At 43.3% G+C, this 15,654-nt stretch overlaps 1 protein-coding gene across 1 annotated transcript in view; it reads right to left on the reverse strand.

Annotated features, from left to right (window-relative positions):
- UBASH3B (ubiquitin associated and SH3 domain containing B) overlaps positions 1-15,654 on the reverse strand; it is a 200,910-nt gene that overhangs the window by 46,357 nt on the left and 138,899 nt on the right. Inside the window, exons 2-4 of the mRNA XM_007949948.2 lie at positions 6,039-6,092; positions 5,088-5,274; positions 3,175-3,373 (exon numbers count right to left, since the gene is read on the reverse strand). Of these exons, the coding sequence (XP_007948139.1) occupies positions 3,175-3,373; positions 5,088-5,274; positions 6,039-6,092 (440 nt within the window). The remainder of the gene's footprint in view (positions 1-3,174; positions 3,374-5,087; positions 5,275-6,038; positions 6,093-15,654) is intronic.

Below are 15,654 nucleotides of genomic sequence, written 5' to 3' on the forward strand. Positions count from 1 at the left end.
GTGTAGAAGCCGACAAGTTCAAGCTGAAAAGTTCGTCTCTGGAGGGGGATGGGGCCCGGAGACGCCTGACTTTCGCACGCACGGCAGAGGAGTTCAAACCACAAAGTTTGTCTCTGGAGGGGGATGGGGCCTGGAGCCGCCTGGTTCCCGTAAGCACAACAGAGCCGAGAGAATCAATCTGACACGCAGCACGCTGGTCGCTGTTCCCAACAAAGGATGAATCCGAAAACCTCAGGGCGAGCGGTGAGCCGCCCACTCCAGGAAGTATATAGTCCGGAATGCCGTTCTTCCAGCTTGTCCTTGGGATAGCATTGCAGGTAGGCCACACCCCTGGGGAAACTCCCCTTGGGCAGACCGGCCGCTCAGAACTCAGTCATGTGATCCATCATGGGAACCACCACTCACAACTGGAGTCCAGCCAAGTTGACACATCTTCAACTATCACAGCGACCCCTCCTTGGGTTTCCAAGGCAGTATCACTACGGAAGTAGGATTGCCCAACCTTCCTTCCGAGGAGTGGCTGGTGGGTTTGAATATATTATATTTATATTTGTTGAATGAATGAATGCATATGTATGAGTCTCCTTAAACCACTTAGAAAGGAGCTCTAGTGGCATAGCGGATAAGGCATTTGGCCACTAACCAGAAGTTCAGTGGTTCAAACCCACCAGCTGCTCTGCGGAAGAAAGATAGGGCAATCTACTTCTGTAAAGATTTACAGCCTTGGAAACCCAGAATGGAGATGGCACTAAACCCACTTTCCGAAGGAATCGGGTCAACCAAAAAGTCAAGTATACCAAGGCATAAATTCTAGGGCAAAGGCATGATCACTTGCTTTCTAAATTTAGGTTATAAAATGAAAAAAATGAAACACACTGCCTTTGAGTAGGAACCGACTCATAGTGACCCCTCTTTGGGTTTCTGAGGCAATATCACTACGGAAGTACATTGCCCAACCTTCCTTCTGAGGAGTGGCTTGTGGGTTTGAACTGCCAACCTTCGGATTAGCAGTCAAATGCCTTAGGCACTGTGCTACCAGAACTCCTTTAGTTATAAGGAGCTCCTTATAGTTAAGGTTTTACAGGCTGGGCTATCTTCCCTGGGAAGGGCCATCCAGTTCTCCAAATCACCACCAGGGGGCCACACAAGGGCAGAGAAAGGAAGTTGATCAAGTTCTTAGAGATCAGATTCTTGGAGAGGAGCTGGCTCTTCCCTCTTCCTACAAGGAAAGGAGTATGCACTTTAAGAATTGGCCACAGTGCTGGCTAAGACCACTTTATTCATTTGTGAAGAATTTGGGTTTTATGGCTCACCATTAGCTTTGGTTCTTGTGGGAATTTTAATGGTTCTGGCAATAGCTACTGTAGGATGAAAAAGAGCCATTCTTTGAGGTACAACCTGAGGTAGAAGGATGACAGGAAATCATTTGCCTCTCTGTTGTGCTATTTCTCTGAAATACCAAGCTCCTCTGATATGTTGGGCTCCACCAAAGTCACCAGGGAATAGTCCCAGGGAAGAAGAGTGGCTGGAATGGAGCCTGAGGAGACCCCATTTCCAAAGTACAGAAAGTATCTTCAGGGCCTGGCATTCCTTGCCAGAGCAGAGACCCCATGATCCTGCTTATAGCTAAGGTTTTTAAGTGATAGTGGACCCTGATCAGATCCTTCCTAGGGACCTGAACCCTATTTAGGCTTTTCTGGTAAGGACATACTAAGCCCCAGTTAGTGATGAAAACAAGTCAGGCAAAATGGCAGGTAAGGTATAGGTGAAAAGTCAGGAATCTTTTCACACAAACTGCGTGGTTTTACTCAGGTCCTTTCCTCTGGCCCTCAATATGATGTGGGGGTTGACAAGCTCTGGGTCTCTCCCAGTTTTATGTCCAATACTCAGATTCCATTGTCCTCTGTTCTCATGGCAGTCCTTGCTCTGTCCTGTGCACACAGCCTCATTCTGCCTTTGCTCATGCCACCCTCCCACCTACAGAGCCCTTCCTCCATTTTACTTGTCAAAGTCTTCCCAGTTTGAGTTTCGTTCCGTCTATGAAGATGGAACCACTCCACCCTGGATGGCCTCTTGTTTCCCAGAGCTCAGTTATACTTATTTCACAGAGCCTGAATGGGGCTTCCCAGCCAGACTTCACTTTCTCTGTCAAGAGAAGCACTTCTTATTTTCTGTGCCACTCCTCATGAATAAACACATAGTAGGTGTCCAATAAATACCTGCTGACTGTGATTTCATTCTTGAGGGAGCAAATATAGGGCCTGGCCCATCCAGTATGTCTGTCCACTGCAGGAAAGGCTCTCATTAAGTTAAGTGAGCTTGTCTGCACCTGTCTCTGACAGAAGAGCTTTGTAAACTTCCTTCTCTTATCCTTTCCCATGCCTCCTGCCTCAAAGTCAATGTACATAATGAGCATCCCTTTAGCTGATTCTGTTGACAGTAAATCTGTTGGCTGGAACCAAGAGCTATCACGAGCAGAAGTCATCTTGAGAGGCTACACTTTTGGAGCTTTGGTGGCATAGTGCCTAAGGGATATGACTACTAACCAGAAGGCTGGCGGTTCAAACCCACCAGCCACTCCTCGGAAGAAAGACTGGGCAATTTACCGCCTGGGAAACCCAAGGAGGGGCTGCTCTAACTTGACGGCAGTGAGTTTGGTTTTTAGTTTTTTGAGGCTTAGGGGCCTAATGGGTTTCAGTAAGTTGAAGGGCACTGGCTTAATGGGTTTTATTATTATTTAATACTAAGTGGTTCCATTCTGCTCTCTGAACTGTGCTACATCTTGAGTAAAGCCTTGGTCCTCATGGAGTTAACAATAAGACTCAGACCAATATCTGCCTGGGAGGGAGTTTGGGAGAAAGAAAGGAAGTTTCCTAAATTCTGAGCTGAGAGGAGATGGTGGTGCTACAAAGGAATACATTGAGAGGTCAGATGTGGGGTAGTCATTCATGTACCTTCAACTTGGATGCCAGAAGGTTAGCAGAACAATATTTTAATGTTTTCAAAAGGGAGCAAAGAGGACTAGGGTGCTGCAGGAAGTGGATGCACTTTGTCATGCTTTGCCATTCCTGAGGGACCCTCCATGCTTCTACAGTAATTTCCCATCCCTTTCCCACCCAGCTCTTTGACTGTTTAATAGGACTCATGGCCAGCCTGGTAGCTGTGTTTGCTCACCAGTTTTGGATGCAGCTTCCGCAGCAAAGTCCGCAGCAAACTTCTTGAGGACCTCAGCACTATCTTCCTTCACAAAGAGGCCGATGAAGTTGGAGGAGGTATAGAGCTCCAGAGGCAGTGGGGCTGAGAACTTACATTTCCAGCGACTGACGGTGGTCTGCAGGGCTTCCCCTAGGGCCTCCACCTTGCTGTCCTCACACTGGCAGAGACAAACAAGCAGGCTTCGTTCAGAGAGGGGGGGCTAGATATCTGCTGCCACATGTGACATGTGACGTCCTCTCCCCAGGGACTTGAGGCTGAGGATGCAATTACTTAACCATCACTCCTGTCTGGGAGGAGGGAGAGGAACTGCAGACTCCCAAATTATCTATAAATGGATTATCCAACTGGTGAATTAAACTGGGGGAATGGATTACCTCTTCCCTCCATCTCTGCTCTGATGTGACCTCTTTGAGCCCAGCCAGAAGACAGAGGATAGAAGCAGATGGTAAGGATGAAGGCATTTGACAGGAGAGAGTGAAAGCATTCCAAGAGCAATCTTTGTGTGCTTTCAACTGTTTTGAATCACCTATGCCTCTTCTATTCTTCTTAGACATCACAGTTGACTCTGTTTCCACCCTCATTATAGTTGGGAAGAATGAGCTGGTGACATCATCCTCCTACCCTCTGCAGAGTATTGGAAGAATGAATGTCTCTAAAACTCTGAATGTTTTTGAGAAAGATCCTGGGATGACTAAGAGGAAATGACAATCTAATTTTCAGAGTGAATGGTAAAAAAGAAGGTGTTAAGAACATAATTTTACCTATCTGCCTCCCCACACCCCAAAAAAGAGAGCAAGAATCTGGGGAAAACAAACCAATATATTGAAGTGTCTTAAAATGCTACCATTCTGTCTCACCTTGAATATAGTAGGATAAATCAACTCTTCTCCAACCCTAAAGAAATCTAGCATAGATGAAATGTATTTATATAATAGGGAAGAGGATTTAATTTAGTCATTCAATAAATTTTCTGATGGCTAGGATTATGAACCATATAATTATGGAAGGTATAAAGTATCTTTGCATTCTTTTGAGAGATCTAGGAGTCGCTGAATGATATAAATGCTTAATGTGTTTGGTTGCTAACCAAAAAGTTGGAGGTTCAAGTCCATCCAGAGGTATCTTTGGAAGAAAGGCCTGGAGATATACTATAAAAAAATCAGCCAGCATAGGAAGCACATTTCTGCTTCATACATGGGGTCTACATGAGGTCACTATGAGTCAGAGTCAAGTCAATGGCACCTATTAAGAAAGATCCAGGGTGCCGGGAAACTGTGGACTGTGTTGCATAAAACTGCAATAGCTTTCATTATCTATCGACTGTATTTTTTGTTCCCAGCATTCCTTGTATTTATTCTTTCCTTATCATAGGAATGGAAAGGGTGGAGCTAAGCCAGTGAATCTGCTCACAGTGGTTGGTCTTATCCTAGGGTCCTAAAGAATATGCTGTCATCATGAATGCTACATCAAAATTCAGTGGACATGCTCCCGGAGCCTCCGCAGGTAGTAAGAAAGAGGATCTGGGACATCAATGATCCTTTAAAGGTCCATCCAGCACTAAGACCAGTTGTCACAGAGTAGACCCTGATTCATGGGGACCCCATGTATGTTAGGTTAGAACTGTGCTCCACAAGGTTTTCAATGGCTGATTTCTCAGAAGTCAATTACCAGGACTTTATTTCAAGGCACCTCTGGGTGGACTTGAACCTCCAACCTTCTGGTTAGCAGCCAAAGATGTTAACTGTTAGCACCACCCAGGACCTCTCCAGCTCTAGGAGCCTGTGACTATTCCTGTCATCTTTCTGAGAGGTTCCTGATTTTAACTCTAAGTTTTAAGGATCTGGCTGGGGCACTGGGGGACTGCAGCTCACCATAAAGAACTGGCAGAGGGTGATGTGGGGGAAGATGTTGTGTGCCTTGTTCTTCCCGCAGATCTGCTTCGACTGCTGCCAGAAGTCAGAAAGCTTTTGTGCTAAGGGGCCAGTGGGGCGGAGGTAGAGGACATACTCTCGGGGCAGAGGGTCATCCAGGAAGGGGTCACCGACATGGGAGAACAACCTGCAAAACAAAAGGGAACTGAAGAGGCCACGCTTGAGTATGAATGATGGGAGGGAGGGAGGAACTGAAAGAGACAGATCCAACCTCCATATGTTTCACACCCCGGGTACTGCAAGGAGAAGGGTTTTCATTTGTGCTTTAAAAATCTATCCCTGAAAGTTCACACTTTATAATCAACTCTCAAATGCATCGACCTTTCTTCTTCTGCCTGCCATATTGCATCCTCACCCCACAACTCTCCCAAAATCCTAAAGCCACCTCTCTAGAAGGCATTCTCTGATAAACACCAAATCCTTTCCAATCCACCAGTACAATTCCACCTGTTCCCAACTCTTCAGTTCAGTCTATGATTAAACTCATGTGCCTCCAAAGATAAGGGAAACTTCTGGAGGGTCACCTTGTGGGGTCTGCCCTAGGAAGTGATATCTTAAAAGGTAAGTGGGAAATTTTTCTAAATTGATTTGCTCAGCATACATACGCCTAAAGTTTATCTTTAAGTGACTGGAGGAGGGCAGATATTATTATAGGGGCTCAATCTTTGAAATACTTTGAATTCCTTTAAACAGCTTCAAGAAGGAGGACACCCAGAGGCCAAGGCAGAGGAAGGCAGGCAATTGACTTGATAAATGGGCTTGTCACGTAGTCTTTTGGCTCATCTCCCCCCTGGAAGGGTCCATTAGAGAAACATTGCACATCCCAGCTCATCCACACGCACTCAGAGTTAATTATATGCTATTTTCTCAATTTATTTATTTCATACCAACCAGTCACATGCTGCTTGAACACTTCTTCCTCCTGTGGAAGCCAAGGCTTTTTGTCTGGAAGAGAGAGATCAAATTTCTGTTGTTAGTATTTTTAGCCTCCTATCAGCAATTCTCACTGCAGTAGCAAGAGTTGGGTATGAGGGAGGCGACATCAGAGCCAGTGTCCCACTCACTCCTCAGGGGTGTAGGGTAGCCACTTCCCCCAGGATTTCCCTCTGAGGGTCAGATCAAGGCATAGGGAAGTTAGGATGTATAATTAATTTACAAGAAATTACATGCAACCTGACAGCTCATGCAGCCTATTTTCAGCTGTTTCCACATTAGAGTTTTATTTTTGCTTCCCTAAAGGTTGTGATGTCTTGGCTTTTCCTTCCTTGTCACCCACTCACTCTTACTGACCCAGATCCCCTTCAGATTATATTCTTGTTGGCAGCCCCTCTGAACACTAGGTTAGAAAGTGGTGGCAATATTAAGACTAAATGCTAAATGCTAAAGGCATCAAAGACTTCAGTGGTATAAGGACCACGTGGTTTCATTCAATTCATTTCAGTGCACCCCATCCCTTATCCCTGCTTCTCTGGTCTCTCCACCAACAGTCCTTGGCTGGATCCATAATCCCCAACTATTTTATAGAGACGGTGGGGAAAACACCACTAGCTAAAAGAGTATGGCTAGAGCAATGCAGCTATCACTCCAACTGGAGAAACAACTCAAAAGTCCTGCTAATAGTGGGTCACTTACCACTGAGTTGTTAGAACAATGTGGCCATTATTCACAAGCATACAAACACAGTGTCATCTAACACTGTAGAAAGGTCTCCCAGAGCTAAATAGTCCCACATTCATATCCAGCTTTGCCATCGATCCATCCATCCATCCATCCATCAATCCATAGTTTATTCAACAAATATTTGTTGAATTGCTACTATTTTGTCAGCACTGTGTTCTAGGAATACAATAATAAACAACAGTTACATGGTCCTCGCCCTCATGGACTTTTCCTCCTAGTAGGCATGAAAAAACTAAATAAATGTTTCATTCCATTCACATTAGGTCTGAGGAAGGGAAAACACAGGGAACAACAAGAACAGAGGATAGGGAGACCTAACCTATGAGGGATCAGAGAAGGGCTCACCTAGGAAATGGCATTAAAAGTGAGACCTGAGGAATGTGGAGTCATCTGGGTTGGGGTGGGTGAGGTGTGTGGGGTATGTGTTGGTGGTGGAGGACACACAGAACATCTACTTCATAGGGAGGTGTAAAGATTAAATAACCTAATCTATTAGGAGTCTTGAACAGTGCCAGACACATTACAGGTGATCATTCTCTTTGTCTGGCACTGATTCATGTTCCTTGAGAGGAAGAAGAGATGGGAGGAAATCCTAACAGAACTGACACTTGTTCCAAGAAACATTTTCTGATTAGTCATTGAACCCAACTCCTCCTTCATTTCCCTAGCCCTTCTGTGGAGCAATTGGACCAAAAGATGCTGGGGAAATCACAGAGTGTCAGGTTTGAAGGGATTTCTGAGATCATATGTGAGCCGATGCCTTCATGGTACACAAGAGAAAACTCGGGTGGAAAAGAAGTAAATGAACTAACTCACTCACAGCAGCCTGGCTCACATGATGGCCGAGTAAAGACCAGACTCGTGGTCCAACTTCAAGGCCAGGCTCTATCAGCTCTTCTCTACAGTTGAAAAATAAGTTAGTCATCTTCCCTTTGGCCCATGGGGAAAATAAATTAATAATCCAAACCAGTTGCCACTGAATTGATTCCAACTCATGGCAATCTCAGGTATGTGAGAGTAGAACTGTGTTCCACTAGGTTTTCAATGGCTGGGATCTTTCAGAAGTAGACTGCCAACACTTTCTTCTGAGACACCTCTGGGTGTATTCAAACCACCAATCTTTTGGTTAGTAGTTTTGCACTTAACTGTTCGCACCACACAGGGACTCCCATGGAAACTGAAGCACAAATACCAAATGATTAGGAAAAAGAAATTTGCACCCCTAAGAAGAACAGCATTATAAAAGACAAGCCTACTTAGAGTAAGATGAAGTTACAGAGAAGCAAGATAGAGTCCTCTTATCCCCTTGGAATAAAAGCTGATGGAGCAATCTAACAAAGGACCAGGCACATAGAGAAACATCCCCACACCTTGACAAAGTGCTTCACTGCTGCTGAGTTTCCAGCCCTGTTTCTCTTACAGCTGGAAGACAATCAGAAGCCTGATGTCTCACTTTTTCCAAATCCAGAAGTCAAGCATCCACAAAAGAGCACCAATCATAGTCTTTTTAGAAGTTAGACTCTCCGAGAGATTAAATTCACCAAGGAATGACTCATTGTTTCAAAAACAATAGGAAAAAAGGAAAACTCATGTGTGGTACAGAGGATGGGCTATTTATATAAGGGATCCAATTTCTTTTTTCAACCCCTTTCTCTCAATGAAAAATATCTTACTGAAATTTATTTCTCTTAATGCACTAGGAGTATCCTTTGGAAATGAAAGATCCAATTAAGTTATGTTCTCCGTAATGCAAAAGATGAGTTTTGTAGAGAGTTCAAAGAAAAATCTGAGAAAGATAATTAAAGGTTTGGGTGATAAGGCCTATGATGATGGATTTAAGGAACTAAATTCTTTCTGAAGAAGATAAGTCTGAGAGGTCTCATTTTACAGAAAGTTATCATAGCTGATGTACCTTCTCTAGTGAGGGTCAACCAAAATAAGACAAACTTTGACGAGAGCCCAAAGAAAGAGCTTTGGTGGTGAAATGCTTAAGTGCTCAGCTGCTAACCAAAAGGTTAGCTATTCAAACCTACTCAGTGGCTCAGTGGGAGGAAGACCTGGTAACCTGATTCTATAAAGATTACAGCCAAGAAAACCATATAGGACAGTTCTGCTTGTCACATGGGGTCTCTCTGAGTAGAAATCAACTGAGTAGTAACTGAGTTGTTGTTGTTGTTATGTGCCGTCGAGTCAGCCCCGACTCATAGCGACCCCTCCTTGGGTTTCCAAGGCAGTATCACTACGGAAGTAGGATTGCCCAACCTTCCTTCCAAGGAGTGGCTGGTGGGTTTGGACCGCCAGCCTTCTGAGTAGTACCCAACAAAAGCCCAAAGAGCTGAAGTTGGCTGCCAGAAAGAACTTCCTGGAAGTAATGAGCTTTAAGTTGTTCTTTTTTTTTTTTTTTCCTTCGTTTTTCTAGAAAGTGGCCACAGTTTCCTCTCATTTTGTTTAAAATAAGACTGGTCTTACCTATCTCTAGCAGGTGTGTGACTCCCTAGGCAGGAGGAGTAAAATCACCTCTTTCCTGGGGTCATGATCCACAGCAGAGCCCTGCTGCCCCTTCACCCACTGCTGAGCTGATTGAGTTTGTTCCCACAACTGTGCCCACAGAACAGACTGAACATGGGCAGCAGTAGAACAAGTCTCCCCCTCTCCATCCTGCTGAGGAAAGACTGTTGCCATAGAGCATCCACCTCCATGGTCCATCCAAGGGGGCCATTGCCAAGGGCAGTGGGAGTGTGTGGGGTGGACCTCAAATACTGGACCGAACCTGAACATCTGCTACCCTCAGTGACTCAAAAGCTGGCAGAGGGTTTACTTTAGAACGTTTACTGCCTGAGACCTTGAGCAGATAAATGAGGCAGATTCGTTTAAACTCAAAGGTGAGCAGCCCAGCCATTGGATTACAGCCCCTAATTATAGCAATTAGTTATTTTAATTGAACTGTCTTGGTTAGAATCAGTGAGACCTGTGAACTACAGGAGTTCTGTCATACGCAAACATAAATTTGACTTCTGATCCAGGCCCTAACCTTCCCAATTCTGTCTAGGGTTCATCCTTGGCAGAATACGAATCATAAATGATGCAAATGCTCATCTAATAAAGGGAGAAGAACAGCACAAATAAGATAAAAACAATGGCTAATCAAACAATCATGCAAGCAGCTGTGAGGAAATTAGCCAAATGGGGAGGAACCAGCACCCACTGATGGTCTTGGTTTGCTCCCAGCTGGGATTCTTCCCACTGTCTGTCCTCAGCAACATCGATTATTGGGCTCATGGGCTGGTCTGGCTCCAGGACCACAACTCCATCCAACCACCAGGGTCACAGAGATGCCCTGAACCTTTGAAGAAGGTTTGGGAAGAAAAAATCCCTTTCCTCTTAGTTTGGCTGAGACGAAGCAGTATCTCTCTCTCTCTCTCTCTCCCTCTCTCTCTCCCTCTCTCTCCCTCTCTCTCTCTCTCTTCCTTCCAATCGCCCTCCCTACCCCTCCTCACTCCCTTGTTCTTTCCTTTCTTCTTTCTGTTCTCTTTTTTTTTTTCACTCTTACTCCTAAGAAACTCTTATCAGGAAATCAGGTGAAAAACAAAACCAAAAGCAAGAATGAGTTTATTGAGGTTAGCTTTCTGATCCAAGGTTTGGCTGGATAATGCTTTTTCAGAGTTGATAGCCTCTAGTTGCCTTGACTCAATTCAGGCCTGAGTAGATTCAGGCTGGTCTTATTTCCAGAGCCAGCAGGATTCTTATTTCCTCATAGAACCACAGGACTTGCACTTGAACAGAATTTCTGTATAACTCTCACCCAGGTTGACTCCCTCCACAGACACCCTGGTTCTCTGGTGTTCCACTATGGTCTCGACAGTCTTGTTCAATTTAGTTCCTCTTAGTTGAGCACCTACAACTTACTGTGCCCTGTATTACCACTAGACATACAAAAAGAAGGAAAGAATGGTCCTTGCCCTTGAGGGGTTTATAGCCTCAAGGAAAGAAACAAGCACACAGGCAGATTTTAATAATGCAAAGTATATAAGGCTATGATAAGTCTGAGCACAGTATACTAAGGGAGTGGAGAATTGGTATCTACTTGGGGGCGTTGGGAGGCCTAGAGCTTAGGTTCTCAAACTATGTACCAAGGTACTCTGGGATTAGATATCACAGTGAACTTGAATGTGTGTCATGGGATATTTTAACATTTTAATGGAAATACAGACAGCAATGCTCAGCATTTATCAGATACTACATAAACTACTAGTTCAAGATAGTTCACAGTTTCAACATTAGACTGTGCTACATTCCTTTTGATGTCATATCTTTGTGAAGCTGGGGTTTTGGAATTGCTGACATAAAAAACAAGTACCTCATGAAAATCAGTGTGAAAAAGGAAATGAGAGTTGTAGTTTCCATTCTGATTCTAAGGTTTGAGAAGTTGTGCATTGTCCAACAGGTGCACACATCCCCTTAGTAATTATGTACAGTGTAGTAAATTACTTGGTATGGCTTTTCTAGTCTTTGTAAAGTCCATGGTGGAATTTGCCATGAGCAACTGAGTAGCTCCTGATTGCTAAAGTTATCCACCTGGCATATTTCTGTTGAGTGTAGCACCAAGTCATTTTCTGGGAAGTTCGCTCTTTCTCTCAGGTATATAGAATTCTGATGTTGGGATTGGTTAGTTTGACCACTCTGCCAGGCTCAAAAAGGAGCCTATCTAGAGGCAGAAGGAGTTTCTCTGACTGCTGGCTGAGAAAGACATGCTGTTGAGAGAAACGCACTCCTCAGAAACATGAGAGACATGTACCCACTGAGAGAGACCTCGAGAGACACACACTGCTGAAAGAGACTAAAAGAGATTGTCAGCTGAGAGATGGTGGACTGCAAGAGACTGAGTGGATTTCTGAACTTGAGCTGTAGCCTGTTTCTTCCCTAATAAACCCCATAGTCTGTGAGTTCTGTGTGGCCACAGCAGCGAATTATTGAACCCAGCAGAGAGTTGGTGAGTGCTGTGGGAGGTATCAGGGTTTTTGAAAGGGCCTCGCAGAAATAGGCCTTGGGCTACTGATGGTGATTCTGTCTTTCTCTTGTGGGGTTAGAGGAGGTCAGAAAATGAGCCTCACTGCCTCTCTGGCATTATGGTAAGATAAAAGTATTACTTTTTCTTTCAACTAATTTTTTCAAATGCCTCTTTGGTTGTTAGGGCATGAATACTTAAGTTGTTTGAATCTAACTATTAAACAGAACTATTAGCTCTTTCTTTCAGTCTACAGGCTCCATATAAAAATTGCTAAGTCCTCACTAAATGTTCTGTGAACTGAGAAAGTTTGGGAATTTCTGTCCCAAAGGAAATAATGCTAGAACTGGGTCTTATTGCTGAATAAAAGCTGGCTAGATAAAGAGGAGAGGGGAGAAGGGCATTGGAAGTAGAATGACATGCACAAAGGCGGGAGACTAGTGACAGCATTGCATGTGCAGGGAAATTAGAGTTTGGTAATGCTAGAGCAAAAATTGTAAAGCAGGAAGAGGGTAAAGATGAAGCTGCAAGGGTGGGCAGAGCACAGCTCATGGAGGTCTTATATGCCATTCTAGAGAGGTTGGACTTGATCACATATGCAGTGGAGAATGGTAAAATATTTTAAGTCAAAGATTTGTATGGTAGGGATTGATTTAAGGGAGATAAAACTATGCAGGGAGATCATTTAGAAGGCCTTGACTATAGACCAGAAGGGGCACACTGAGAGGATGAACTAAGACAGTGATAATGTTGGGAAAGATGTTTGAGTTGTTGATTGAATGGAGCTTGGGTACCAATTAAGTACCTATGGATGGTGGTAACACCAACTGAGTAAAAATATAAGAGTTAAAACAAGTTTGACCTGCGGGTGGTAGTAGATGATGAGTTCAACAATTGTTCCAGGCTAATAAAACCAAAACACACTACCATCCAGTTCATTCTGACTCATAATAACCCCCTTTGGGTTTCCGAGGCAGTAAATCTTTATGGAAGTAGATTGCCCCATCTGTCTTCCACAGAGCAGCTGGTGGATTTGAACCATCAACTTCTGGTTAGCAGTCATATGCCACCAGAGCTCCTTCCAGGCTAATAGCTAGACCAAATATCACTAACACGTACCTGGTCTTGCTGCGTACCATGTTCCTAAACCTTTATTTGTTAGCTTAACTATGGTAAGCCACATATTTCTTTTGAGCCACCCATTGCATTCCTATTTCTTGTCTAAGGAATACCTTTAGCTCCTAACTCAATAGATACTGAGGCTACTAAATACCCAAGACACGCCTGGCTTGGTGGAGAAGTTAGCCCAGACCCCTGTGTTCTCTAAGGGTGATTCATCTCACATGCCTTCAGAGGAGAGTTCTTTTTTTTTACTGTCACCCAGCAAAACTCCAGTATCTTGCACTTGTAGTAAAAAACAAAACCAAAATATCCCCAAACACTATGCAATATAGTTTCCACCAATGGAGATGGAAATATATTCCTTCAAAATAGTAAGACCTTGAGATTCAATTAAGTAGAAACCTAATTTGTTGAGCTTTTTAATTATAAGAAACTGTACTGTCCTTGGTTTTGGATGGCTAGTAGACACATACTCATGGCTTCAGGCACCCCATCTGTTCTGTGCATTGGCTGTGACCAAGGATCAAAGTGTACAAGAAAAAAGGCATGGAATGTGAACTGCTGTGTGAAAGGTGAATTTCCTCTGTGGATCTTCACCCAAATCAAAATAAATTTTTTTTTAAAAAAAAAAGAAAGAAAAAAAGGCATGGAGTCAGGAATGTAATCATCCAAGTGATGAAACCCCCCATGCAACCAAAATTAAATGGTATCTTTCCTTCAAGTAGCTAAAATAATCTCAAGTTTTGAAAACATTGAACACTAACTGCAGGATTTTTTCAAACGTTCTCAACCTCAAGTATGCCAGTTGTTAAATTTTCCACACCTAACACTCTGAATTCAATTAAAAATTGACCTAATTAATCAGATCTCTCATTCTCTTTCTTCAAAATCAATGTGACATTCTGCACTAGACTGGTTTGGGAAAACTTAATTCTTATTTTTCACTGCTCAGACGGGCCAACCACATAAAGAGGCCACTGGTGCCACCAACAGGAAAATAGCAAATTGAGACTTTTCTTATGGTACATTTACAAGAGACCAGAGTGGGGGTGGGGAAGAAACCCAAACTCACTGCCATCAAGTCGAATTTGACTCATAGTGACCCCTCCTTGGGTTTCTTAGGTGGTATCACTATGGAAGTAGATTGCCCAATCTTCCTCCCGAGGAGTGGCTGGTGGGTTTGAACTACTAGCCTTCTGGTTAGCAGCCAAATGCCTTAGGCACTACACCACCAGTAAGGTAAATGCTATTTTGTAATGTGATTTTAGGTAGAAATATCACGTGGAACTTCTGATTTTATTGCTTTTATTGCTCAGTGTGGAACTTCTTCATTGGATGACCAGAGGCAGCTCAATGTACTGCCTGAGGTGGACAGCTATCTTGAGAACAGAGGACAAGCAAGTGACTTCCCATCTATTGGTTTCTCTGGCAGGAGAAAAATAAGTATAAGGAAGCCAATAAGAATTGAAAGCCTCCTATATTCCAGGCACCTAACAGAAATCAAGCCCTCATGACAAACCTATGGAGCCTCCCTGACCTTGGGGAGCTGTACCCTGATAGGTCTGCAGTCGAGTCACAACTGTGGTTGTTCCAATCCAGGGCCAGGTCCTGGAGGGTGGCTCTACATACAGCCTGTCACTCAGTGAAAGAAATATATTTAATATACCCAATCTTGGGTGGGTCAGAAGCTTAATTATTTTTAAAATACATAATCTGGTTCCATAGAGATACTGCCTCGGATATCCAAGGATGGGTTGCTATTAATTGGAATCCACTTGACAGCATTGAGTTTTTTGTTTGGTATAATCTGGTACCAAAACCTGCTGGATTTGATGTCCCACCCCAATATTTTGGTTTTTATACCATTGGGGTTGCCCTCAAGGACATGGCACTTCTATTTCTTCTCCAAGTACCAGCTCTTTTTTTTTTTTTAAGTACATTTTATTGAAATATAATTTATGTAAAGTGAAATACACAAACTAAAGTGACATGGGTTAATGCATTTATTTACTTTTTTGCAGTGTTCCCTCCCTGCTCCCACCCCTGGTAACCAACAAAGAATGTTTCCTTCCATATATAAACCTTTCCTTGACTTTTTACAATGATGAACTAATACCATGTTTATCCTTCTGTGTTTGACTTATTTCACTCAGCATAATGTCCTCCAAGTTCATCCATGTTATGTGGTGTTTTGCAGATTCTACGTTATTCTTTAGTGTTGCACAGTATAATTATACAGTCCCACCAGTAGTGTATGAGAGTCCTAATCTCTCCATATCCTCACCAGCATTTGTTATCTTCTGTCTTGTTGAACTTTACCATTAGTGCTGGGGTGAGATGGTATCTCATTGTTGTTTTGATTTGCATCTCTCTGATGACTAATGATGGTGAGCATTTCTTCATGTATCTGCTGGTTGCCTGAATATCCTCTTTGGTGAAGTGTCTATTCATGTCTTCTGCCCATTTTTTCCTTCCAAGGAGTGGCTGGTGGGTTTGAACCACCAGCCTTCTGGTTAGCAGTCAAATGCCTTAGGCAATTAGATTGTTAATCTTTTTGTTTTGAAGTGTTGGCGTTTTCTATAAATTTTAGAGATAAGTCCTTTGTCAGATATGTCGTTGAATATTTTTTCCCAATCTGTAGGTTCTTTTTTGACTCTTGGAGAAGTCTTTTGAAGTACATAAAAATTTAATTTTTATCAA

The sequence above is a fragment of the Orycteropus afer genome, unplaced genomic scaffold, assembly GCF_000298275.1.
Source record: "Orycteropus afer afer isolate SDZICR_OR568_19922 unplaced genomic scaffold, OryAfe1.0 scaffold00258, whole genome shotgun sequence".
Taxonomy (NCBI): Eukaryota; Metazoa; Chordata; class Mammalia; order Tubulidentata; family Orycteropodidae; genus Orycteropus; species Orycteropus afer.